The sequence below is a fragment of the Colius striatus genome, chromosome 12, assembly GCF_028858725.1.
Source record: "Colius striatus isolate bColStr4 chromosome 12, bColStr4.1.hap1, whole genome shotgun sequence".
Taxonomy (NCBI): domain Eukaryota; kingdom Metazoa; phylum Chordata; class Aves; order Coliiformes; family Coliidae; genus Colius; species Colius striatus.
Genome location: NC_084770.1, coordinates 7,995,973 through 8,022,877, shown reverse-complemented (window position 1 = coordinate 8,022,877; position 26,905 = coordinate 7,995,973). Strand labels below are relative to the sequence as shown.

The 26,905-nt window shown below is 44.3% G+C and overlaps 2 protein-coding genes across 2 annotated transcripts; one reads left to right on the top strand and one right to left on the bottom strand.

Annotated features, from left to right (window-relative positions):
• The first annotated feature begins 6,503 nt into the window (after positions 1–6,503).
• Positions 6,504–10,547, top strand: TMEM207 (transmembrane protein 207). Its single transcript, XM_010210615.2, has 5 exons — positions 6,504–6,596; positions 8,378–8,415; positions 8,824–8,868; positions 9,316–9,458; positions 10,399–10,547. Exons 1-5 carry the CDS (start codon positions 6,504–6,506, stop codon positions 10,545–10,547), a joined length of 468 nt encoding a protein of 155 aa, XP_010208917.2.
• Positions 10,548–18,377: 7,830 nt separating this feature from the next.
• On the bottom strand, positions 18,378–25,092 carry CLDN16 (claudin 16). Its single transcript, XM_010210406.2, has 5 exons — positions 24,973–25,092; positions 20,519–20,621; positions 20,102–20,266; positions 18,846–19,037; positions 18,378–18,517 (listed from the first exon to the last, which is right to left on the bottom strand). The coding sequence occupies exons 1-5, from the start codon at positions 25,084–25,086 to the stop codon at positions 18,378–18,380; spliced, it is 714 nt and encodes a 237-aa protein (XP_010208708.2). The 5' UTR covers positions 25,087–25,092.
• Between the last annotated feature and the right edge of the window lie 1,813 nt (positions 25,093–26,905).

Below are 26,905 nucleotides of genomic sequence, written 5' to 3'. Positions count from 1 at the left end.
CTTGCATGGCATTTGCAATCCCTACCTGCCCTGGAAGAATCCTCCATCTTTATCTATGTCTGTTTATAAAGGCAGCAAACTCCTGAAGAGTAGGGAAGAAGATGCAAGCTCTCCATCTGGTCTTCCAGTCTGTTTCTCACCCTGGCACCAGTCTGCAGAGGAGGTGAGCTACGCTGGATGGCCAGAGTGCAGCTTGAGGGCAGCCTGGCTGTGATACAGGGCTCTCGAGGCTGATGTGGAGGGAGGGCAAACCCAGAGGAGCCTCATCATCTCATCCCTACCCTGATCCCACCTACAGTGCTTCATCATGCCTGGGGAGGCCAAGGCAGGTTGGTATACAACATCTCACCTTAAGCATCAGCTCACTGCATTCCCAGGCAGAGTATTTGAATTTTTCTCTGTCACCAGAGGAATGTTGGAGAGCAGCCCGCTGTTGCAATCTTTCTTGAATCAATAAGTGCTGATGTGAGCCTTCTGTAATTCCAAGAGTCCAGAACTCAATGTGGCTACAGCCCAGCCTGAGTCTACCTGGAAGAAATGAGTGTCTGAAATCACTGCTTATGTGGGCTAGGGGTGCTTGGTAGCGGACAGGCTGCACCCAAGACCACCAATAACTCAAAATAAGCCCATATAAAGGGCAACTGTCAAGAGTTCAAAATGCAAGGTAAGGCTATAAGCAATTAACTGAAGTGTTTGGAAAATTCTGGAGAAGCCTTAGGCTGAAATACCAGCAGGTGCCTTCACTTAAGGGCACGGCACATAAAGCTTTTGGTGTTTGTGGTCTGGCTGCTGCAGGAGGCACTAAGAGATGTGTATGTGTCCATGTGGCCCCTCTTGCAGAACTAACCTCAGGACTGGGCAGGAGATGGATTTCTTGGCTAAGCAGTATGTATGTACCAGCTGACAATGACCAGCAGTGTGATGTATTTCAGCATTCATTGCTAAGTGGTTCTGCTGGAAAATTGACTTGAAAATGTGTTTCAGGATGTGCCAGATATTCTCATGCTAATTTCTCAGCCAAAACCTCCCATGTGGTGTCCAATGTGATATCTGTAACTCAAAGGCAGGGGAAAATGAAGCTTCTATCTGCTTTCAAGCAATTTATTCTCCTTTTGTCTTTGTACATCCAGCAGCAAAGTAAATTATAGGGATTAAAATACAAAAGGCATTTAATTTTTTAACTGTAATTTCTTAGCTTGTGGCAACCAAGGACTGAAAAAGAGAAAAGAAGAAAAATAATTAAACCCCAAATATAATTTCTAATGATTAAAATACAAATACAATCTTAACTGATTAAAAGCAAGAGGAAGGACTTGTTTGTGCACAAAAACGAACCCCAGCAGCAGGCTTCAGGATTCAAGTAGCTGTAATCAGCTTCAATCTCATATTAAAAAACCAAAGGGGAAAATTTCTGCTGGTGATCACTTTGACTGTATAACGGGTATATTTTCACTTTCTTTTTATTCAAGCTGCTTTTAATTTTATCAACTTTACCCTTAATTTTACTTTTCTGTTTCTGAAATCTCAAGGGATATCCAGCCCTTTGAACTGATTTCCAACACACTCTATGGGAAGTGAAGCGACTATCTGGAGAGCTTGTGAGATGAAAGGTCTGTTATACCCTTTTTCCAGATGGGCTGCAATACACAGAAGTTTGTGGCTATGTGGGAAGCCAACAGCAGAGCTGGGAATTACCTCAAGTCCTAACGTCCAAGTCAGAAATAAGAGAAGCTAAACTATCATTTACTCTTTGAGTGCAATAAGTCTCAAAATGTAATTCTCAGCTCTGAATGCTCCTGTAAAACCAAACTGCAGGACTTAGCCCAAAGTCTGTTATTTTGCCACTTTAGGATCCAACTTAAGTTTTCAAAACAAAATTCAACTTAGGAATGGGAGAAAATCCCAAACAGTCCACTTCTCTAAATTCTTTCAGCTTCCCATTGCCTCACCTCAACACAGACCTCTATAAAATGCTGCACACTGTTTTCTGCTTTTGACAGTGAGAGCAGAGTCAGTACCAGAGTTGCAGGCGTATATAAGATGCTTGCTGCAAACATGCACCTCTCAAAGCTGTTTCCCCCTGTGAATTCCAGAGCAAGCAAGCTCCTGCTTAAATCCTTTTATGTATGTTCAATATTTTAGTTGTTGCAGTATCTATTTCAGGTGTCCATTGTAGGGTTGGAACAGAGATAACTCACATCAGTTTCTCACAATTCAGTGTACTTTATACTTTGGGTAGTTTTAAAGTTTTACCTTCCCATGAATGTGTGATTTAAGGGTTTGAGGACTCCATGAACACCTATGTATTGAAAACAAGTTTTCTGTAGTTCTCAGTCTGGGATATGCACACACATATAGGAGAAATCCCTTTTACAAATAGCTAACCTAAAAGGAGATTCCTTTTCTTTTAGCTTTCTGCCAGGCAAAAGGCTTCACTGACCCCATTTGCTACTGGATTTTCCCCACTGATACACCAAGACAAATAAAAGGGCTCCCTGGACCATCTGAAGCAGCAGAGGTAGCTGCAGTTGCCTCAGATCCAAGGGTGACCTGCAAAGCCTTATTCCTGGGGAAGATGCAGAAGAACAATGTCACCCTTGTTTGCACTCATTTAAATCAGTGGCCAGAGTCTTTCCCTCCCCTTGTGCAGCACGTCCCCTGCACAAGCTCACAAAGGGCTGTATTCATCCCTGAGCAATGACTAGTTATAATCCTTTTGAAAGACAACAGGCTGTGCCAGCTCTACCAAGACTTGTTTAAAAGAGTTCATCCTTCCTTGCTCATGCAAGCCCAGGGTTGGCTTGGCTGACTCCTGGACATGCAGATGGGTTTGAGGGTCTAAGAACCAACTGGGGTGGTTTCCATGGAGTAGGAAAGGACTCCCTGGGTCAGTAAGTCCCACTGAAGTAGTTACATACCCTGTGGTGGGAGCTCAATGACTTCCAACCCAGGAAACATTTGTTTCCATGTCCACATTCTGGATGGGGTGACCCTTCTTTTTCACTTCCAGCCTCAATTTATTCATGGCCAGTTTGCTTCCATTTGCTTCCATGCCAGCACTGGCCATTAGTTTAAATAGCTCTCTCTGGCACTGGATTTATTCATCTGTCTGTAGGGAGCAAGAGGCTCCTTACAGCTTTCGTTTTGCTGGGATGAGACTGATGTTGCTTTAGTTGTCCTGTTGCAGAGAGGCAATGTTCAGTCTTCAGTCTTCCCTTTTACCCTTCTCTTTGGCTAAACTCAGTTTACCTGCCCTGAGTGTTCCCAGGATAGGCCAGGAGGGATAATCACAGCCTAGCTGAGCCCAGACCCTGAGGATGTAGCTGTAAAAGAAAAGACTGAGCCAGTCACGGTGGTGAAGTCAAGCAGAGAGGAGAGGGTTCCCACTGGACGTGGGCTAGATGAAAAATTGATTGTGATGATGTGAAAACACTGTGACACAAAGTCAGCACATGCTTAATTAACTCTTGTTGGACAACCTTAATGTAGAAAACAGGGTTACTCTGCCCGTTCTTATCTCCCTTCACAGCTCTGTGCTCTTCATCCTGTCCTATGCCCTTTCCTGTGTCTGTTCCACTTCTCCTTCCTTCCTTCCTTCCTTCCTTCCTTCCTTCCTTCCTTCCTTCCTTCCTTTCTTCCTTCCTTCCTTCCTTCCTTCTTCCCTTCCCTGGACTGTACTGGAAGGATGGTTAGAGCTTAGTAAGGCGGTTGCTTTCCCAAAAGTCATCCCCAGCAGCCACCAAATGCTCTGAAAGCAGCTAAGGAAGAGCTTTGAACATGTTTAAACTGCTGACTGTGCTTATGAACTGTCAGAGGCTCTGTGTGGTCTCCTGTTTGCCAGGAAATTCCCTCTCACATTCACCATAACCCAGAGGTCCTCAGGGTGTTCCTTGAAATGCTGACTCAAACCAAAAGCTTGACTGGAAATTATTTTATGATACTCAAGCCAGCTAAGACCATCACTTCTAGCACACATACACACAAGAAGGAGCTCAGTTCCTGAAATTCAGATCCCTAATCCAACCTCAGCCTTATCAGACCTGACAGTTAGATCAGCTTTTCCCAAATTCTTTCTGTCTCCCAGTCTTGCAACCTTTCTCGTGAAGCCCAGCAAGAGCCAGCCTCCAGTGGAGGTGGTTTCTGTGGTAACTCTAAAAGTCACCCTTTGGATGATCCTAGAACTGCACATCTTCTTCCCATCAAGAGGACCAGGCACTTTAAGCAAAGAGAAAATGGACAATCATAAATTGCTGTATGTTGCAGTAGTCCCCGTTGCTGCCTGGGAGATGCATTTGTCACCTAGCAACGACATACGGTGATGAGGAAATAACCAATTTTTAATCTAATGGCCACGATTTAACATCTATCAGAGAGCAGCCTCCCAAGTCCACATAATTGATTGAGGAGGCAAGAGATACCGAACTTTTTATCAGTAAGTGGAGAAGGAGGGAGTAGGGAGTACGTTTCTTGTACGTATGTACATATTTGTGCGTGTATCTCCTCATGTAGGGAATGACAAAAAGCCTAGAAAAATTCCTCAGACTGGAGATAAACCTTAGGCAGAGAGCTGACCAGAAGGTGACCCTCTCAGTATTGCAAAACCCTGAAGGCAGCAGTGTCACAGTAGGCAGACAGGGCAGGAGGGGTTGCAGCCCGCCGGGGGTTTCGGTGCAGGGCTCTTCTGGGTTTTCAGTGTCAGGTCCTGGCTGTTTTAGAGCAAGTGCTGAGGCTCTTTTCAACATTCATGTATTCAAGCTGCTCAGCAGATCACAGATAAGGAGAGCTTTCCTGCAGAAGCAGCAGATCTTTTCAGTGTCAGGATCATGCCTGAAAGAAAAGACAAGGCTGTTTGTGGACTCTCTCTTAGCCAACACTCTCTTCTTGACATTGTTACTGAAAATACAGAGGTGGGCTCCACAAATTGCCACCACCACTTGAAACCTCTCTATGGGACCAACCAGCAGAGAACTTAAAAGTTTGCCTTGAGGCCAGGAAGCTGAGCAGTGGCAGAATTCAGTTCTTCCCCTTTTCTTCTAGAAATAGACCCAGAACAGATACTATGTGTTATTTTTCATTACCAGGAGCTCATTGTGATACCTGTCCCTCGAAATACTGGGGATGATCCATTTGGTAGCTCAAAATTGGAAGTATCCTGTGTGCTGGTATGAGGAAAGTAATTGTAAGAGGAAGAAATCCGAAATTAGTTCACTGATGGATGATCTCTTTGAAGCCTGAAATTGTAAGAGTCACAAGGTTCTCAGCAAGGCCGTGCACATTTTTATACTGCAGGAGCTTTTTCTTTTAAGAAAACAGCAAAGAACCTGATTTAGCAATTTACTGTTGAACAAAATTGAAAAGGATTGATCTGAACCAGGACACCAACGTGTTCAAACTGTTTATATTGTGTAGCACATGAAATTAGCACCATTTTGAGAGATGCCTTCTCAGAAGGCATAATTTCAGAGGCTTGTCAGTAGTTAGTAGAGAACTGAAAGTAAACATTTGAGAACACCAGGGTTTGGACTGGGCTCAGCGTGTGTATCAGAATTGGTTAGACTTTTTGACCTTTTAGTTGAACAAAACCACGGAGGTTTGTCTCAAGAGCAGCTCAGCTTTGTCAATCATTACTGAAGTAATGGCATCACAACATAATGCTTAACTTCTGGAGTGATGGCTAAACATATTCACAGCAACACCCTTTGTGTTAAATCTGGAAGAACCATAGTTAATGGTGCATTTCAGCCACGGGCTGTAAACTTCAGTGACAATCTATTACATACTTCCAAACAAACTGGGATGGTCCGTTCTGCAGTGATCAGAGCTGCAGTGAAAACCATCTTCTACCCCCCTTTAACTACATCATCCAGATCCTGATCCATTAGGATCAAATCAGTCCTTCTATTGTGCAATGGAATTTTGTATCCCTTATGAGAATCACAGGGCATGTGTGGGATTTTGGATACATTTTCCTAGCAAACCAACCCCTGGCAGCTGTGCAACAGCACTAGAGGTGCTGGTGGTAGTTGTCTCAGACTGGAAAGAGCTTCCTTTATCCTTGGTGCATGTGCTTGAGGTGGTAGGCACAGTGCACAGGAGATGACTGGGAGTAGCTCTGCTTTTTCTGTAATGCCAGAATTGCAGTTGAAGGCAACATGTAATGAAAGCATGGCCTTACAATACGGTCTCCAGTGATTATTTGTAGAAGGTCCTCTTAAATACAGCCGTGGGTTAATACCGAACTAAGCTTCAGCAACAGGAATTTGTGAACAGCTATGAAAATGCCGAAACAACTGCAAGGTGCTGACCTTAAACTTTCCTTTAACTTCTAGCAGCCATTTGAGTGTGTCCATGCAAAAGCAAATTCATTCCCTGGCTAGTGGTAGTTTCTGAAGCGCAAGAAGCCATTGGGTAACGTGTCCTCTGGCTGAAGCCATGATGTGCAGGGAAGTTTTAAAAGCTCCAAACTACAGAGTAAAAACACTGCAGCAAACAAAGCTCTTTACATGTTTCTCCTCCTAGTGATGCAGAGACCTGGAGCTTTGTGTTTCACTTCATGGATCATAGGAACTGGAGTTCTGTGTTTAACCTTCTTCCAGGTAACAAACCAACCTGGGACCAGGCTGATTTTAAGGATTTTGTGGGGGGAAGATTTCAGCTTTTATAGAATTCAGTCATCAGCCTTTTTTATTGTGGGGAGAAGATTTTTCTGAGGACTTGATGAATTTGGGAAGGATTGAATGTTCACAACAATTCCAATTAATGCAGATAAAACATGACCACTGTAATCCTTTATTCTGTCCATGGCTATTGAAATGGAAGAGCACAGGAACAGGACAGGTGGGTGTTTGCCTGCATTGACAGATTACTGCCTCAGAGCAGATGGATTTTGCTGCAGTTTAACTACACTAAGGTAGCTCTGCTGAGGGAGTTTGAGGGATGATAAAAGAGAGTCCAGAGGTTGTTATTCAGCCACGAAGATTACTCAGGGTACACGTAATCGCAGCAATCAGCTGTCTGATTTTGACCTGCTATTCTAATAATCAGTCAAAGACCAAAAAATATTCTGCACCAGGATGCATGTGTGACATGGCAAATTAGCTCAGTTTTAAAAGGACACGTCTGGAAGAGTTGAAGCTTCTGTCATCTTCTCTGTTCCTCATTTGGGTTTCAACTGCCTATGATATTTTGTAGATAATGTTTGATAGGAAAGACTTATCATACCTAAACACCTCTGATGAAACTAGGGACCAAAAGACAAGATGTGCACTGGATCGGACACATTGTAGAGATTTGTGGGGTGATTTTGTGCTGTATACAGTGACACAAGCTTTGCACAACAAGTCCTGAGATCTGTCCATTATATAGATTTGATATAAATTTCTAATACAGAACAGAGTTTTCCATGTTGGATCAAAAAGTGTCAGAAATCTCTACATGTTCTAGGTATAAGCTTAAGGAAATCCAAAGTAAAGTAATGATTTACAGATTACATTCTAATAACTTTCTCCAAGGAATAAATCCAAATTCTTTCATCTTGGTCATTCAGCTTCCCAGTGTCATCGCACTTCTATGCACGATCTGCAGTTTTTTGTAGCAAAGTTGGGCAAGTGTTATGACACACCTAACATGAGTCAGACAAAAATTGTATTGAATTTGATTCAATCATACTGATGAACCACTCTGGTTACTTTTTGCCCAGATAATCTGAAATGGAGGCTAAGACTAACAAGGCTTGCAAAAATAAACTTGCTTGAGCAGAGAGAAGAAAATATACCTGAAAAACAAGTTTCGGGTTCACATATTTGCAATACCTGAAATCTGACTCTGGGAATGATGCACCACTGCTATCTGAAAACAGGAAAATACTGGGTTGAGCACATGTCTCGTGAAAACAGCTACAATTTACAGCTACATTCAAAATTAGCTACTGGAAAATGAACTACAGAAAAGGGACTTGGTCACTGGACATTTTCAGCAGACATCTTTGAATAGCAAAGTCTGGTTGTGTAAACAGGTCTCTGACACCTGCTCATGTCTCATTGCTTTTGTCCTTACCTCTTTCACATCAAAAGAAATTCTTTCCCCCTGGCCTAGCTTTCATCTGCAAACTATTGAATTTCTTGAGCTCTCTGCAAGGTTATCCCCTGGTTTCAATACAAGACAGCTCAGACCAGAGACATGCAGAGGCAAAAGCTCAGCCCTCTGGTCTCTAGGGAGAGGTCTGGTTTTCATTCCTGCAGGAGCTAGCGTCTGTGTGGCTCTTTCTGTTTGACTTCCCACTCTAAGATCAGTAATTATACTGGTGAATTTAAAAAAAGAAAAACAAACCAAAACAACACATATTTGTCACCTCTCTGATTCACATGTGTGTGTTCAGTTAGCAGGCTCCGAGTCGGACTGTGAGCTTGGTGAGAGGTGAGTGTGGCTCTCCATTTCCTCACCTGCAGCTGCTCCCACCCTGGGCTCTGTGGGGGATGCTGTGCTCCTGCCCAATACACTGGTATGGCAGAGAAACAAGAGATTCTGTGAAAAGGCTGCTTAGTTTTTCTTCCAAAAGAGGAAATGGAGGCTGACAACACTTTGGGTTTTCAATCAAAGCATTGGTGGAGGGTGCCAGCGTTGAAAGGCAAACCAGTTGCACACTGCTTTGTACATCATCTACATCTGCTCCTATCTACACAGAGAAAATTTCCATAGGGTTCACTTGATGGAGGAAAACTTCTCAACCTTCTCCTTAGTGACGGTGCTTTTCTTTGTGTTGGTAAATGTGCATTGAAGCCAGTATGGTTGGACTAACAGTTCCTTTTATTTTTACATTGTTAGGTGCATCAGGCAGAGTGATGAAAACTTTAGTAGCTGGTATATTTGGTAAGTTTCAGATGTGTTTGAGTGGGGAAAAAATGGCAAATAATATTCTTTGATGGATACACAGAGACAAAGGCATTAAGAGAGAGTGATAGCTAGAGAGCATTGCTCCTGGGCTGTCCCTGTGTTCTGTCTTTACCAACTAATGGGAATCATTTATCCATATCCTCCTCACTGTACACTGACAACTGAGCTGGGAAAAAAAAATGAATGACTTTAGGGAGAAATGTTTGAATTTCCAGCCAGTGCTTGGCGCTGAGAGCTCAGCACCGAGACATTGGTTTCCGGGGACTTCGCTCAAGTCCAGCACGCTAATGGGGAAACCGCAACATTTAACAGCTATTTGCAAAAGATGTTAATGAATATGTTAATTTGAAGACATGCAGCCATCTGTCCACACTGCCCACAGATGGTGATGGTACTGTTCTTCCCCTGCTGCCTCTGCCTCAGGTTCCTGACGTTGTTTTTCCTGGCCTTGCTGCTGTCCTGCGGGATCTGCTGCTGCCTGCAGTGCTGGCTGAAGCGGCTGCACTGCCTCCCCCACCCACGCACCCTGGCTGTCTTTGCGCTCAGCAGCTCCGATGACTTCTGCGGTTAGTTCTCTCCCTACCTGCCTCGAGGTCCCGCTGGCCACAGTGGGCTAGCCATAGCCCAGTAAGAAGCAGCCAGGCTTGAGTGGGAGCCAGACTGCAGCTGGGTGCTGTGTTTCTGGTGAACGGTGTGTAAACTCAGATGGTTTACAAGGGTGTTTAGACCACGGATGGGAGGGCTTAAGCAAACCACATCTGTCTTTCCCCAGTAATCTTCAGATGAATCAGTGCTGTTCCTGTGTGTCCATGTGTCCCAAATGTGCCTAACTGGGGCTTAGCACACTAACAGTGGAGAGGTGCTAAACCTTCTCCTCTGTGCCCGACATATGCAGCCACAGGCACTGCCTGCATCAGGCAGCCCTTCCCGAGATGTGACCTGCATTTGTTACTCAGGCAAGACTGCACTGGTCTGCTTGAGCCACCCCAGCAGACAGTTCAACGGGCTGATACACCCTGGGGTCTGTCAAAAAGCTGCCTTGGTGGTAGCTGTTCAATGTGGTTAGCCACCTTCAGCATTCCCCCAGAAGCAAAAGTCCCCCAGGACTTCTGAGGACTTGAGTACAGTGACTATGTGTGGCATCAGCACTGACCTGGAGTAGTGCCAGCAACGTCAGCAGGCTGGGCCAGGCAACAGTCCCTCCAAGAAGAATAAAGTTAATTCTGTCAGATTAAGCCCTTCCCAGAGAAGATATTGTCAGTTGAGTGGTCATGAGCAGTGTCTCCAAAGGGAGGACCCACACCAAACCCACCCAAATTCCTCTGTTCTCACTTCTTTTATCTGGAGTTTGTGGTGAGAGACTTTGTGATGCTATGCTTCAAAAATTACATCCACACCTCTCTTGTTTCCAAGTGGTTTGACAGCTCCTCCCAGACTAACCCCTCTCACCCCCACACTTGTTCTTCATGGCTATCTGCTGTACGGTTTGCTTTGTTTTTTCTCCAGCAAGTGAAGGGCCTCAGCACCCTTTCTCTGGCTCTCCAAACCCTTGCATGACTGCAGAGATGTCCTCTTCTGCTGTCCCACAGTTCAGCCTTGGGGAAACTGAGTTGCCTCCATCCTATGAGGATATTATGAAGGAAAACAAGCTCTAGATGCTACATAATGTTGCCTTTCTGAGATTCCACTTGGTTCATCAGAAGTCTTCCAATTATGCTACAGTAGCGTGAGATGAAATTAGCTCTTTCCACACGTTGACCAAGAGGCTGATAAACAACACACACGTAATCTGAACCTAAAAGGGGAGATAAAACGCAACAGAATAAATGCCAAAATCACATGTTGGATATGTCACAGGAGCTCAGCTTGTCATTTTGTCAAGTCTCTGGATTTCAGCCCTCAAAGGTCTATCTCTATTTGGGGTTTCAGTCTCAGCCTCCAGATTTATCTCTCTAAGGCTGCTCAAGCTGGTGCAACCCCATGTGTTTTAGGACTGAATGTTGACAAATGGCTTGATAGTTACTTCTCAAACTTGGGCTGCCTCATTCACTCGGCACGGTGCCAACAAACACCCTCTGGCAAAGTCATGTTGTTCTAATACATTGTAATGCAATCATGCCACTCTGAGATGAAGGATCGTTTGCCACATCTAAAATATTTAGCACAGCATATCAGATTTGTCTAGTGCAAAAGGCAGTAAATTTATGGCCAGGGAAGGAAAAGCAAGAGATGAAGATTAGGGGGGGAGTAGCAGTGAAAGGAGCTGATTACAGAGCACATACATAAAAAAAGTGAGTTTGCTCATTTGAGCTGTCCTTAGTTTCATGGTGACTCTCTCCAACTACTCCTGCCCTAGCATTGCAGACCCTCAGGATCTGAATGGCCCAGGACTCACACAGCAGTTCCCCACAGTTGTGAATTATAGTCTTACAAATTTAGTGCTTAGCTATAGAAATTTATTAGGATAAAGAATGTCATTTTCTTCAAGGTGACCACTGTAGATAGGATGGAAAAAGACTTCAAGAAGTCACTCAAACTGCCTTATACCCAAGCAGGATCAGGTCTACCTAAGCCATTCCTAGGAGTTATTAGCCTGCCTAGTTCTCAAGTTACTGAGGAAAGATGCAGATTTTCCTCCTTAACTGGATTCCAGATGAAAGCAAAGATTTCCTTTGTTTGTCATGGGCAGGTCACTGAAGGCTGGATTCAGCCTGCCTGACCTCTCTACCTCTAATCTCTCTGTGGCAAGGGCTTGAGGTTGCAATCAGACCGTTCTTAGTGAAGGAGATAAATGTCTCACCTACTACCATAAGCTCACAATAAAAGAGGGCAGCTGGGTTCATCTTAAGTACCCCAAAAGATTAATGGAAGCCCACAGTTTGCTCCAGGGAGCAGCTCTCCACCTGTAGAGTGGGATTAGTACCACTTCCCCTGCTCAGGAAGGAAGCTGGGAAGATAAATCCACTAAAGGTTATAAAGTGCTCACATATTTTCATAATGAGGCTATATAAATACCTTCACTAGATAAAGAATTATAGCATATTTTGAGAGACAAATTCTCTGCCAGCACCACCGCAAATTATCGCCATAAAATCTTATTTTAGAAGCAGCTTTAATGTTTGACTCTTGTGTGAAGGGAAATAAATGTTACTGTAGCAAAACGAATGTTTGTGCCAGCAGGCTAAAATATTACAGGGTTTATTAATAAGGAAAATTAGCAAGTACAGACTCAAGCCAGCAGAGAAGTCAAGAAATTCCTGAGTGTCCTTCCACTGGATGAACTTACTAAGAACTGCAGGTAAGCAGCACCTCTCAGGATCAGATCTTTTGTATACATAACTGCTGCTACTGCTCAACCCCTTCAATTTATACCCTGAAGCATGAGATTTGATTAAGTTTGTCACTTCAGCCTGCATAGCCTGCTAGTGGGCATTAAATCAGCCATCACTTCCTTCCCACCTACACTCTGCATTTGCTTCAGTGACCCCTTCGTGGAAGTGAACTCCATGGATTGTCTGCACCGTGTGCTGCAGAAAACAATTACCATCTCCCCCTTATTAATTGTCTGGCTCTAAATAAATAGCTGCCTTTAATTTCATTGAACGACACCTTCTAATCAGATGGCTGGAGAGGCTAACAAGCAAGGGCGGCTCTTGGTTTCCATGCCTCCATCACTCTGCATCCCTCTTTAACAAGGTACAGTCGTTAGCGAGGCAGTAAATCCTTCCCCAACAGAGGGCAAGCGAGCCTTTCGGCAACGTGCCCAGGAGGCTGCTGCTCCTGCACAAACATTCCCAGGAACAAGTTTCTGTGCTGCTAGTGTACATTCAAGTGTGTTCAGCTTTGAGATGCTTTGATTATTTACAAAAGGAAGGGAATTATTCTGTCAAAATTGCATCAAGTGGCTTCTAGTAAAGCAAGCTAATGGCTGGCACAAAATTAGGATCCTGCTGGAGTTACCAGCCTGAGAGGATCTGAGAGTTATGGGACTTGTGCAACATGACAGGAGCCATGGGAGCTTCCAAAAACTGCTGATGGCCAGGAGCCACCTGCAAAAATCAGTTTGTGTAGGATTGCTTGGGAGGGTGCATAAATTAACATTGCTGCTGCCTTGAAGTGGGATGGGAGAGTACCCTGAGAGAGATTGGTCAGTAGCCACTGCCCTGGTCTTTGGCTTCCTGATCATTGAAATGGATGGGTTCCTCCCTTCTGCAAATGAACTTGGGACAGCTCTACCAACCAATTGTTGCCTACAAAAGCTGCTTCTCCCAGCCTGCCCACTCACTCTCAGGAGCTCCAGCCTAAGAGGCAAGGCTTCTCCAGACCTGTGTTCCTATCCTTAGGAAAAGCAGAGATTTCACTTGTTATGACTTTGTGAGCACTCAGCCCTTAAGGAGGGCAGATAAAGTAGTTTGGCTGATATTTTCACAGTTATAAGGAATGATGAGCCATTCCTATATGATTCACCACCTTGAGAATTAGGCTTACTTTGGAAAAGCACTTATTCTGCTGTATCCTTCTGGCTGCCACTCATCTTCTGACTTAGACTTCCCGATGACTTTGAGAAGAAATGGCAAACTGCTCCAGAAAAACAATCTGCCTGTATCTGTGGAGGAACCTGTTGTCAGTAAGCCTTTAGAGGGAAAAACAGGAGCAGTGTAGAGGAGCTAATTGCTTAGTGATGATCTGGAGGCGAGAGATGAAGAGGACGTGGCGAGGCACACAGCTGGACTTTCACCTCCGCATGTCAAGAGCTGAATAATAAAGTCATAAACTGGTTCTCAGGCAAAACAGAGCAAAATGAAAAGCAGCTGACTCATAACAGGGGATTGGTCCCAGCTGCCAGGAGGGCTGCACACAAAAGATGTGAAAATAACAAAAATGCTCATTAATCTGGTTTTTATTGTCATCTGAAGAGTCTGGATGTTCCCTCTCTTCAGGTCACTAAATGGCACAAGCCTGGCTCTTTATTTTCTTGCTCAAAGGCGTCTTACAGCAGGGATCCAAGGGCTACCAGAAAAAAAATGTCACAAATCCTTGTAACAGTGCTTGGACAAAATATTTCTGTTATTAATTGCTTGCCCACAATATTTAACAGATGTAGAAAAGCAAGTCACAGGAGTCCAGTCCCAGATGAGGGAGAAAACCTCGTTTTCTTGGTAGAATTTTATTTCACTCTCTTTGAAACTTTATAAAATGATTATAAGTAGATGTACTTAAGCCAGGGATAAAGTCTGCCAGCTGTTGAAGAGCCATTGCTACAGCTGTGCAGTGGGGTCTGGAGTCTGCAGGTACCAGCAAATGTCTGGGCCTGACAAAGCACCTTTCTGGGTAAAACTTGGATGTGGTGTTAGAAGAACATCACACTCAAAGACAACTGCATTTATTATATCTCACAAATGTTAAAATAGTTCAGGAAAACACAATTCTGAAGTAACATTGTTATCTACTGAAAATAATTGTTCAGATCTACTGAATTCACACAAAAATCACTGTGCAACCTGTGTGAAAAAGATGAAAATTCATGTTTTGGAAAACATTCATGCAGCTGGGTTAGGAGATAGTCTAGTTCACAATGTTCCAATAAGACTGAGTCCAAATTAAAGCCTGTGTTATTAAGAGCCCTTATGAACAAGGCTGATCGAGGTAGAACGTATGCAGAAGAGAGCAGTCATTGCAGATGGTGTTGGTTTATTCCCTTACTTGTGTATATCAAAATGAGAAATCAATGCCCATTTGTAAGGCATGAAATCAACTTAGCACAGAGGTTACCTACAAGAGTTTGCTGTTTTCCATAACTTGCAATCAGGCAGACCCCTGGCAGACTGCACCAAGCTGTATGCTGTCAGTGGAGAGGGCAATGGGGAGCCCCAAGTTCAAGGAGACAAAATGGGACAGGTACAGCAGTGAGGAAATGAGGGATTCCCAGCCCTTGGCTAAGTCTCTGACTCTGCCCATTCCCTAGGAAATGAAGTAATGAGACTGAGATGCCCAAACATATAAAAGTACTCCTTGGAAGTTTGTGAAAACCCAGAGAAGCGTGAAAGGATGTTGGCACTGAAGGATTAAATGTTGGGCCTCTGTTGGAAACTGCAACTGAGCAAAGAGCCTTGGTAAGACATCAATGGCCCTCAGGAAGGCAAAGTCAGCACACTGTCACTCCTAGTGAGCTGCTGCTGAATAAGATGCAGGTAGGTATTAAGGAAATACCTTAATATCTGACCTCACCTGCAATGTATTTAGCCTTAGGGACTGGTTGTGATTTTGAATGAAGAAAATAAGTCCAGTGTACTTCCTGGGAGGCTTCTTGTTAATAAACAACAAGCTGGAATAGATCTGCATTGTGGTGTGGTAGTGAGCTAATGAGAAGTGAACACTGCAGTCATGAAATCAGAGTCGAGATCAAATCAAACAGTGGATTAACAACTAAATATTAACAGCTGATCAAAACATCAAATAGACTGTCAGCAGGATTTGAATAATGAAGCAATGAAATACTGGACTGGTTGTTACAAAACATTAACCCAGCAAACCTAAAGGTTGCTATGACCTTTTCCTAGTCCTCTTGTGCAGGAGATAGCTCCTCAAAAGCTGTCGTGCAACATGGCTGGAACAGGAGTATGGTTAAAGAATTAACCCTTATATAGAGAATGAAGAACAGAAAGGCTCACAAAAGTTTATGCAACATTCTTTGTATGTAATGAGTATTTGTACGTACCTTCTTTGCATGCAAAGTGTACTTTGGGATGATGGATGCTGAGTCAACATAGTATTTGGGCTATCCATGCGCCCTGTTTCTGTACCCACAGGTGGAGCATAGGGCTGGAATGACTAATGAGACCAGACTTTTACACTCATCCCTGATCAGGACATAGATATTCAATCCCAAAGTGCCTGCTGAGCCCCTGCTTGGTGTGACCCACATTGCAACAAAGCAGCTCCTGCCACCTTGAAACAAGCTGAAGACCATTAGGACAAAGGCCCAGAAGTCTCCTCAACTACAGCATACTGGAGAAAAGGAGAAATCAATGATCAGAGATTTGCAATTACACCCACATTAACAGGCAATCCCAGACTATTTCTTCTCTGTTAAACAAGAAATAAATCTTCCCAGCAAGCTGTAATCTTTATGCCTCAGGAAAAGCTACAGAAAACAGTAACAAGAGGCTGGTGGGTGTATCTGAGTGTTGGTGGAGAGGGCTGATGCACTGGCTGCACAGCCTGCAAAAGATTTGATTCAGGATTTAATTCAAGTGATGATGTCTTTGCTCAATACCGGCACCCAGGGAAGGTCTCTGCACTAAGTGAGGCAGCATTGTGGCATCTCTCCTCCCTCAGTGGGATCAAAGGGGCATTTGCCTCTCAGAGGTGGAGCAGGGAGGCAGGCACTGGAGCAGACACTGAGCACAGCTCTGCCTCTGCTGTGAGTTCACCCTCCCTCTCCTTCCCAGCATGTCCCTGAAGAAGCAGGGGAGCAAGGGCATAGCCCAGGAACCAGACTCAAAAATGTCTCCAGAGCTTCACTGCCCTGGCAGGATGTACCAGAGCCACTTCTTCTGCCCCCAAAGCCTCACAGCAAATACATGTTTCTGATGTGACTATGAGAAAAGTGTTTGCTTTTTTTGGGGGTTTTTTTGCCCTGGATACAGCTTCCTGCAGTAACAGGCAAAAATTTCTCTCACCTCCAGATCCCTTTGTGCGTTCTTGGTATAATCCATGAATTCATCACATGGCTCATAACTCTTGTGCTCCTTGTCTCTTAGGACTTTGTAAAAAAGCCTCTGTCGCTTCCCCTACTGTGTTTACATCTGTTCAATACAGCTCATCTGTTGGTAATAAGTTGCTTTCAGTTTGGCTAACATAAATGTCTGCCAACCAAAGCAGCATGAGCTCTGCAGGCACAAAGCCTCACTCTCCTGGGCAGCAGTGCTGCCGCAAGGGCTCTTGCTGAGATGGTTGCATTATGATCTGAGCCTTGTGGAGTTACTTGAGCCCACAGCAAAGCCATATGGACCTGCTGTTGTCCCGTCTGTCCCAGGGCCTGAGTGTTATTTGTTTAGGAGCCGTGTCAGGATTGGGTTATGTTTCAATGTTGCTGATCAGTTCTGTGCTGCAGCACAAGATGATTCTTGCAGGATAATCTGAGAGAGGTCTCAGCCCTTCATCTTCCATCGTAGGGGCTACCTGAGGTGCTTCTTGGGACACAGCTCACTGTGTCTGCAGCCATCCCAACTCCCTCTGGCCCTCATAACATAAGGCTTTACTTCCTATTGCCTAGGTGCAGAAAGGGAGTCTCTCCATCCAGTTTCCCCACTCAGCAGTCAGTGGAGGAAACCTTCCTCTGGTGGTGCCTCTACCCATGGCTGGGCTCATCCTCCTGAGACTCCACTGCTGTTTCTCCACTGCTTATGATCAGGCATATCTCTGTGCTGAAAGCTTTTCTCAGTCCCTGGTGTTCATGACCATATGATGTGGTGTTCATGGTAGAAAGGAATGGATCTGAGAAGTCCCTACTAACCCTAAGAAAACTGTGTCTCAGCTTCTCTTTCTGTTAAAAGCATGGAAGAACTTTCATATTCATCCTTAGGGAACATGTTGAACCACATTGGGATTTTTTTAGCCACACTAGTGAAGACATGGCTGATGCTTTAGCCTCATCCAGCCTCTGGCAGCCTGGATTGCAGCAGAGGACAGCAGTCTCTAACTGGATCAAGATATCTTTTGATAGAAAGTGATAATAGATTTTACTACTGTTTATCCTAGTTTCTAACTGGTATAAACATACTGTCATGCTTAAGATCAGATCTTGGATCTTCACTCACTTTATCCAGGCAAAAGTTTTACTAAGCAAAAAGAAACTGACAGTTTCCAGATCTCAGTGAGTCTGGAGCATCTGTAATGTACATTTTAACACTTACTGCAAAAGACTGTAATTTTCAGGGAAGAATGCACCTGAATTGGCACTGTTTCCTCAGTGCAGAGGTTTGTGAGCTAAAGAGGAGACAGGCATTTAACATAGCTCTTTATCTTCTGCTAAACTCCCCAGCAGCCTTTAGGAAGCACAGACCTCCATGCTGGATGCACAGGGTCCAGATGTTGGCCACATGATCAGTCCCTCTCTTTGCCCACATTTTCTGCTTTGTCTGTTCTGTCAACATGTTGCCAACACGGGGTGCTGATGCAGGAGTGGCTGATTTATCTCACTTGTGCTGATAATGCTGAGCCAAACGCTGAAAGAGTTTGTGTTGATTATTTCAGTCCATGCTTAGCACTCAAGACAACAGGAATCCCTAAAGCAAGATCTCTTCAGAAATCACTTTCTTTAAGGCAAAGATTTTCTTTGTAGCTCTCAGTGCAAACATTGTAGAGTACAGTCCATCCTTGAGATTTAGCTTTGCATCTGTATCACAACCGCAGAAGCTTAAGTCTCTGTGCAATCCACTACAGGTAGAAGTAGAGCTCTTCCTGGAGTAGTTACCTCCTGCTCACACTCTTGTGTCCACTGCATACATCTTGGCAGTTGCTGTTTGAGACGATGGCAAATGCACATTTGTTACAATTGTTCCAGCAGAGGAATAGCCTTTCCTCAAGGAGTAAGCGGAATGGAGTCTTCCAGAGCTGGTCTCTGTGAAGCATAGGGAGAGAAATGGCATGTGCTAATGAGTGCTTGGTGACTTTCAGCTGAAAAGTCTCAAAATGCAGAGAAAGCAGCACTCCAAGATACGACACAACAACACATTTGATGTCATACTTACATACCTCACCGCCCACCCGAACACCCTGATGTGCTTTCTAGAGCTGATGAAATAACACTGCTTCCATTTTACTGATAAGATGAGCAACCATCCTGAAGAATGGTCCTGAAGAGCTTTCTCCACCCTATGTCCCTGTAGCAGACCCCAAGCAACAGCTCTGTCTCTGACCTGTGTTTCAGCCCTGCCATGGTTCCTCACCTCTGAAGAGATACATGCAGCAGGTGAGCAGGGCCCCAGACAAGAAACAGCCAAGAGACCCTGCCATGCCGAGCCAGCACGACCAGCCAAACTTGTACTGGATGCCCAGAAACACGTTGTGGAAGACCAGAGAGGAGCGCTCCACGTAGACATCAACAGCATACCACACCGAGCCAGTAATGCCTGGGAGACCTGTGGGACAGGAGGCAGGTGCCACACACAGCTCCCAGATGGACCACAAGCAGATGGACAAACAGCAGATCTGGAGCTATAGCCTTTTGTCTGATGGGTCAGACCTTAAGATGGACAGGTTTTGACCCCTGTTCTTTCTCTGCTCAGTCACTTTGGTGAATCCATCCTGGTTCATACTGATATCAGCTAGGGGGCTGTCAGGCAGAGGTTGTGCCTCATGGCTTGGCACTCACAGACACCATCAGTGTCAGTTGGCAGCACTCTAAAAGGCAGAAAGCTCCTCGCTTCTCAGCTCATTTATCAACTTATTGGAAAGTTACTTAAGAATTTCATTTTCTAATCTGTTTTAACTTTCAGAACTTTGTTTTTCAGATGAACTTTGGGAGGGGAAAGAAGGATGTTTAAAAGAACCTCTCAAAGTACTTTACATGTGCTGGGGCAAGTTATGTGTTAAATCTGCTTAAGCTGAAGCAGAGGTAGATGCTCAATATTGACATAAAGACAAAAGAAATTACTTGGTACCCAGTTGTCAGTCTATATATTTTTGCATTTTAAATTCTCACACTGGTTCTAATAGCAAAGTACCTCAGTCAGTTGGGTACATACCACCTAGGAGGGACAGGTATGTTAATATCCTTTAATTAGAGATTGGCTGCAGAAATTTTGAGATAAGTGACTTGCCCAAGGTCACACAAACTGTGGCAAAGCCAGGAACCAAACCAGGATGCTGGAGCATTTCTAGTCCTTAAGCCATTAAATCTCTTTGCCTTATAAACAACACAGACTTCTTCATGGTAAAACAGAAGTAAATGGGTATCAGTCAACTCACAGCCAAGTCACATGGTCAGCACATGAAATGAAAGCAGATAAACTCAACTGTGTGCTGTTAGAGGCAGGCAGGGAACAGAGGAAGCCATATTCCACACATAAGGCAGAGAAAGATCTTTCCTCCATGTTTACCCTCTAGAAAACCACCAACTCCTCTTCCCAAAACAAGAGAAGGCTTTAAAAAGCTCTGCCCTTTGCCAAAGGATATCTTGCAGAATGGGGGTGCAGCAGAATACCTGCAATGAGCAACATAACTCCAGACACCAGGCAGATGCGCAGCTTGATGAGCGGTTCATCGGGAAGGAATTTCACGCAGTCCAGTCCCAGCACAAGGAAGAGAAATCCAAATCCTGACAGGATATCTGCTGTGATCATCATGGCTCTGGTCAGCACCAGCTTCACTGCAGGACAAAAGTCATTCTAGTGCACAAGGAACAGAACTGCAGGTGCATAACTGGATCAGATCCCAGGGGGACATATTTTTCTGGGGTAAAGCTTTCTCCTATTTGCCCTGGGAGCAATACCTCACTGAGAAATGAAACATGGCTCTAACATGTATGAACACCAAATTATCTGTCACTGAGTGGAACAGCAGCTCTTTTTGTCTACAGTCAAGTGTCTCACTTGTAGAAACATCTTTGACTCTTACATACCAGGATGTTCAGCAAAGATGGAGTCGTACTCATCACAAGTTTGGATCCCATCAAAAACGTTTGTGACACATTCCCACCACAGGCCACGGCATTTTGTACTCACCTGTGAGGTTGAGAAGAGAAAGGAGATTGCAAGATAATATATCAGCCAACACAGTGGATGGTCAGCTAGGTCCTTCAACAGGAATCCTGGACCAGTTACATCAATGACAAAACAGAGCTGTTTAGCTTGAAGCAGAAAAAAGAAGCAGCAGGATGCAGAAAAAAGGGTGGTGGTTGCAGTGTGGTTTTAAACTAGAGCAAAAGACATTCAGAATAGCCATTGGGAAAAATGAAACCTTCTTATTGGTAAGGATAAAAATTCCAAAGGAAATTTCTGGGAGGAGCTGGAGGGTGGCTGACAGGAGAGATCTAAGAGCAGGTTTGATCACTCTTTGACAAATGTTTGTCTTGGCTGGGCAGGGCTATTGTCCAGACAACCTGAGACTTTGCTGTCCATGCTCCCCTTACACCTTCCTCCTGCCATGAAGGAGCAGCTCAGATCAGGGCGTGACTGGCAGGGAAGGTGTTGCATGAGGAACTGGGAAGTGGCTGTGGCTTGGCTGTGGAGTGGAGATGTGGATCTGAGACCCTCTCTAGAGGTGTATGGAGGGCCAAATGACTCATCCATAAACACTGGCTGGAAATTGAGAGGCAGACAGCGTTGACCCTGGCCCTGGGGCTCCCAGTGTGCTGTTGGCTATGGGATCATGCATGCCTGAGCCACACTCATCACTGAGACATCCAGATTCAGGCAGACATTGCAGCAACATCATGGCTAATTGTCTCTACTCTCTTGAAGCCATAGATACGATTCCCAGACCAGCCTTCCATAAATCCCTTTAATATGAGAGGTATTCTCATTACCAATGCAAATATGGCAACAAGCAACACTAAAATATTCCTGGAATTGCTCATGTAAGGGGTAGAGTTAATGTCGGTGCAGCTTTGGACTCCAGCCTGCTCCATTTCTGCCAGCAACACTCACTGCAGTTAATGGAAAGAGAAACACTCTCAGAGAATGAGTTCACACAGCAGAAGGGGACCAGGCTTCCTTGGATGATGCAGTAAATTCATTCTTCTTGTACTGTGTAAATCACAAAGCAGATAATAACATATCTCAGCCACTTAATAAAGCCTCCTTCAGGATGTGTTGAAGTCTGCAGCCAACTGCAAGATTTTCTCCACAATCCAATGTCCAAGTCAAACTGTACGCCTCTGTGACACCCCACTGTGAAAGGTGAGCAAAAATGACTCTCTACTTCAGGCTGGCAAAAAAAAAGAAACCATTTTATCAGTTCTGTATTTTTCAAGAGAATGTCATATGAAATGATTTTCCATGTTTACATTAGATGTATATTTTTACCATCACCCTCAATCTAGCTGCAGCTCACCTTTGTCTTAACTCAACACAATTAAAGCTGGGCTTGAAATTAGCATATTTTTATTAAACTACACTCTGTTCCACTCATATTTATATAATTTCATATTCCTCCCAAACTACCATAGGCTTATTCAGCCAGTACTCTCAGTTACGTCCTCACTTGCTCACATTAGTGTTGGGTTTTGAATCTTGTGTGCATCATCTTTGTCTAATTTATTTATAAAGAGATTGACAGGATTCCAGGCTTTGTCAGCCTCTAAGTAAAACAGAAGGCTTAAGGTACAACAGCTATGAACATGCTCCAGCTTGTGAAACAACCCTCTTCCTGGACTAGAAAAACCTTGATAGATATTTTGTATTTCTTGGGATGTGTCAGCTGTCACTGACTCCTGCTTCTGCTGAACATGGGTAGAGGTGGGGATGCAGATGTGGGGGGGGTGAGTAGGGGAGAGATGGCCTGAGCCATAGCTGAACTATTCTGGTTTCTGTTATCTGCCTCTTAAGCTTCTTGGCCATCCCTTACTCCCTTCTGCTTTGTGCACTGTGTTCCTTCTGGTTGTTAACCTGCTCCCAGGCCACCCTTGGGCATCTTCCCTTTTGCAGACATCACAGACTCTCCGGTACAGGGAACTTGCTGCTGAAAATGAGAGAGGGATCCGGGCTGGCTTGTGTGTCATGTAGGGGCATGGATTCTCCATCCCATGGCCAAACCCACTCACTTTGTTAGTAACACTAATTACCCCCAACCCCCAAGTAAATCTGCTTCAGCTTCCCTGGGTCCAGCCAAGGACTCCCCAAGAAGCCAAGCATCACAAACTCCTCATCTCCCACTTTGATTGCAAAACACATAGCCACAGCCTGCTTTCCCCAACACAAGTATGCATGTAAAACATAAACTACATAATGACTGTAATATAGATAATTATATCCTATACATAATGTATAATTAATATTAAAATAATTCTAATACCAAAAGAAAAATTACAGAACAAGCACACATTTCCCCTCCTGGGGAAAGCACAGAAGACAAACATGAGTGATGTTAGTCAGAGTGGTTTACTGTGCTTGTAAAAAGGTGCCAAGACACAATGATTACAAGCCCAGCACGAGAGTAAAACAGGCAGCGTTTAACAGTGCTGGTAATATTTTTAATCTGCCTGCAGCAGGGAGGGACTGTGTACACAATACCATGCTTGTTGGGAAGCAGATTATGAGTTTTTTCCACCACAGACTATTGCAAAAAAAAATGACCCAGGCTTGTCTTGATGCTCACAACCAACACACCAGCTTAAAACACTTTCTGTGTTGCCATAATATGCTTCTTTCTGAAAGGGAGGTGAGGCACTGTTTAGAGCTGAGGCGAAGTCTCCACAGCCCCTCCAGAAGTTGCTGGGGACCAGGGTCTTTCTGTGCTAGAGGTGTGGAGATCCTTTCTCCTGCAGTCAGAATTGCTTGAATTACTCTTTTTTTTTTTCAATTGAAAACAGGAGTCACTAGCAACTCTCTGGCCTTGGATGATTTGCCTGCATTCCCCAGTTTAGAGAGGCAGTGAGTCATTAGGGCCATTAAGGAGATCAGTGGTCAGGTATTAAGGCTGGGGGCGTTTTTCTCCCTTATTTAGTATTCACACTCAGAGCAGGAATGTGAGAGTAGTGGCTGCTAATAACCAAACTGGGTGTTAATGGAGCACTTTGTGACAGCACAGTGCAGGTGCCTTTGTGCCAAGATGAGAAGGTTACACAGCCTCAGGGCTGGATATTTCCTGGGCTCACTTTGATCAGAAATTGGGTTTCCCTCTTCTGTTCTTAGAAATGATGGCACTATCTAGGATCCATTTAGCTTTTCTGCATCTATTGATATCTTCATCTGACTCCAGGCAATTCACAGCTTCCTGAAAGTAATCTAAAATATCTCCTAAATTAGGATGATAAATGGAGAGTGATATACCCAGCACCAGCAAGTGCACACTGTTTTTCCTGAAGAGTGGCTCATTAAGCAGAAATGTTGACCCTCAGTAACCTCATAGCAGTGACCACTTCAGCATTTACAGCCATCTCCCAGAGTAGGATTTGGCACTCAGATTGTCAGGATTTTATGTGGCATAGAGAAGAGGGGGAAAAAAAAAGGTATTTTTCTTATAACCACTTTCATCTTTCTTTCTTCAGATAATTCATCACTTGATGTGGTGCAGCTAAATGTCCCATTGCAATCACTGTATGCAGAGGAGCTCTCTTGGTTTCCCATGCTGGATCACAGGGCAAAAAGTTTCCTCTTGATATCTTCAGCAAACTGTCTTGGAAGGTGAACACTTTCCCTGCATAAAGTATCCAGTTTACTAGAGAGCAGATTCTCCCAGTGTGGACCTGCAGCCCTTCAGTGAAAGTGCTTGGCTACTCTGGGAAGTAAAATACAAACTTGCCATACTGAGTGCTGAAGAAATGGTGATGGTTTGGGCTCTGAAACCTTTGGGGCAGCATTCTGCTACTTTGTTGTTTGCAATTTGCTTTTGCCAATACCTTTCTCTAACATGAGAGTGCTAATGTCTGCACAAGTACAAGAAGATATTTTTGAGTGCTGGATCTGACATTAATTTCCACCTTCCCCTTAGATTTCTGCTGGCCTGTACCTTAATGGCTGTTAATAAAAGGACTTGAAGAGCACAGGTGTACACGTTAGACTTTTCCACCAAGAAGTATGACCTACAGAATCAGAAATACTTCCAAAATATCCATGCAGGCTGGAGACAGCATAACAGTACTCAAGTTCATGTACATTTAAACCTAGTGCCTGAAGACTTTTCCTGAACTTACTAAGCAAGAGCACAGCCTGGATAACAAAGTCAAGCAGAGATAATTATACAAAATACCACATTTCTTCTACTCTTACAGCAGCCATTAATTTAATTTTCACCCACTTTCATCCATCACAACAGGAAAAAAAACACATGAGAGTGGAACAATGATACCAGTAACCAAACTCTCTCTAGGAGATGTTTGCTTCAGAGATCAAGCTCTCCCCACCCTGACCTTACCTCCAGGGAATCATCAGCATTCACCATCCAGCAGTCTGTCCATGTAGATACTATCAACAGCCCAGTAGAGAAAAATGCAAAAAAACAGCCCACATACTGGAGGAAAAACCTCATGCCAGCAGGTGATCAGCACAACCAGGGGGCTGAGAAAAGCAATGACTAGCCCTTCTTCTTAGAGCTGGCTTAGACGCAGAGTGTCAGTGTCACTGCTCCCCTCTTCCAGCAACCATGAACAGCAGAAACTTCTCACCTCTGCAGATGCCATCCCTTAGTGACCGCAGCAGGAGCAATGCTCCCTGCAGTGGGGCCAGGAGGAGGGTGAGAGTGCCCACGGGAGCTGCTGCAGCCAATCCGCCCTGCACAGGGAAAGCTCTTGTCATGCCTGGCTGAAGAGAAATGGGGCTGTGCAGAAGTGATATGCAGGTAACTGGAGTATTGGACTTGCGAGAAAAACAGACATCACTGCAGATTTTGGCAAAGTAGGAAATAATAATTAAAGAAAAGGATAGAAGCTTGTTTGTCAAGGCAGCAGGTTTGAGCACTGCTAAGGGACATTCAGAAGAGCAGCGGTCCCAGGCTCCCAGGGACAGGAGGACGAGGCCTCTATAAAGAGATTTCTCACAAAACACCTTTCACATAGCCCTGAGAAACTCATCTGGGCTCCAGGACACCTTCCAGGAACACCAAGCAGGAATGGGACTAGAAATTCCTCCCATCCCAAAGGGATGTAACAGAAACCATCACAGCCTCAGTGTGACGTTTATTTTTGAAAAGAGAAGCCATAAAATACTGGAGATGCATCTTTAGTGGGCAAGTCTTCAAGACAGGGCTGAGGAGCAGATTCTTGCTCTGCTTTTCAGATCCGATGCTGTCATCTCAGCTGTCACCTCCAGATGGAGCCAGTTGGTACTTTTACAGACCTGCTTTCTCTTCCCCGAGATTTCCCTCCAAAAACCAGAGCAGTAAGTTTACGATTCTTACGATATCTAGCTAGTCTAATTCTCATCATAACCTCATGCCAAAGTTTTATTGTCAGAGTCTTTTGCCTTCATCCTGGGATTGCTGTGTTCCTTACAGGTCACACTGCAGAGGAGGTCCTCAGTACATGCTTTGGGAGCCACAGAGTACAGGAGTCCCAAGGCAAAAGGCTGGGGTCTGCAGGACTTTCTAGTGCTTTAGCTTTTCTGCTCCCTGTTTTATAATTCCATTATTAGAAGCTGACAAGTGAGAAACTTTTCTTCTTCTTTCTCTGACAGATGCCAATTTTTATGTGTTTATGTGGGTATGATGCTTTCTGCTGAGATTTCTAGTACTCTAGTACAAATATAAGGCAAAACAACCTATACACTTCAATTAATGGCTTTCTTTGACAAGGACAGAGTTATATTTCCAATAGGGAACTGCCCATGCAGATCCTATAAAGCATAGTGACTTTCATTAGCCACATAAATACAGATTACATTGATATGAGGCAGGTAGTCTGCACCATTTTCCTGTGCTTGGCTTGCACTGTGTTAATTAACCCATGGCTGCATCAGTTTTCAAAACAAGGCATCCAAGCCAGTTGTTATTAGCAGTATCTCAGCAAAAGTGGTCTATTGGGCTCAGAAAAGACCTGGAAAATCTGTGAGAGCCTTCCACAAACAGAATTAAGTCATTAGAATTAACAAGAGCAGAATTTCACTGTAGCAGATAATTAGTCAGAAAATGTATTAAAGCCAAAGGGATGTCTCTGCCTTCTCATTCTGTCCTGCACTCAGATGCAAGTCTCTTTCAGAGACAGTAAGCTCAGCTGCGGAGAATAGGGCCCTTTTTCCTCATTTGGTGCACAGTGAAAGTGTGTCCAATACAAGCATGACTGAAGTAGAGTGTAAAAAGCTCCTAGGGCAACAGCAGGACCCTGTAATAGCCACAGTGGTGTTTCTAAGCTTTT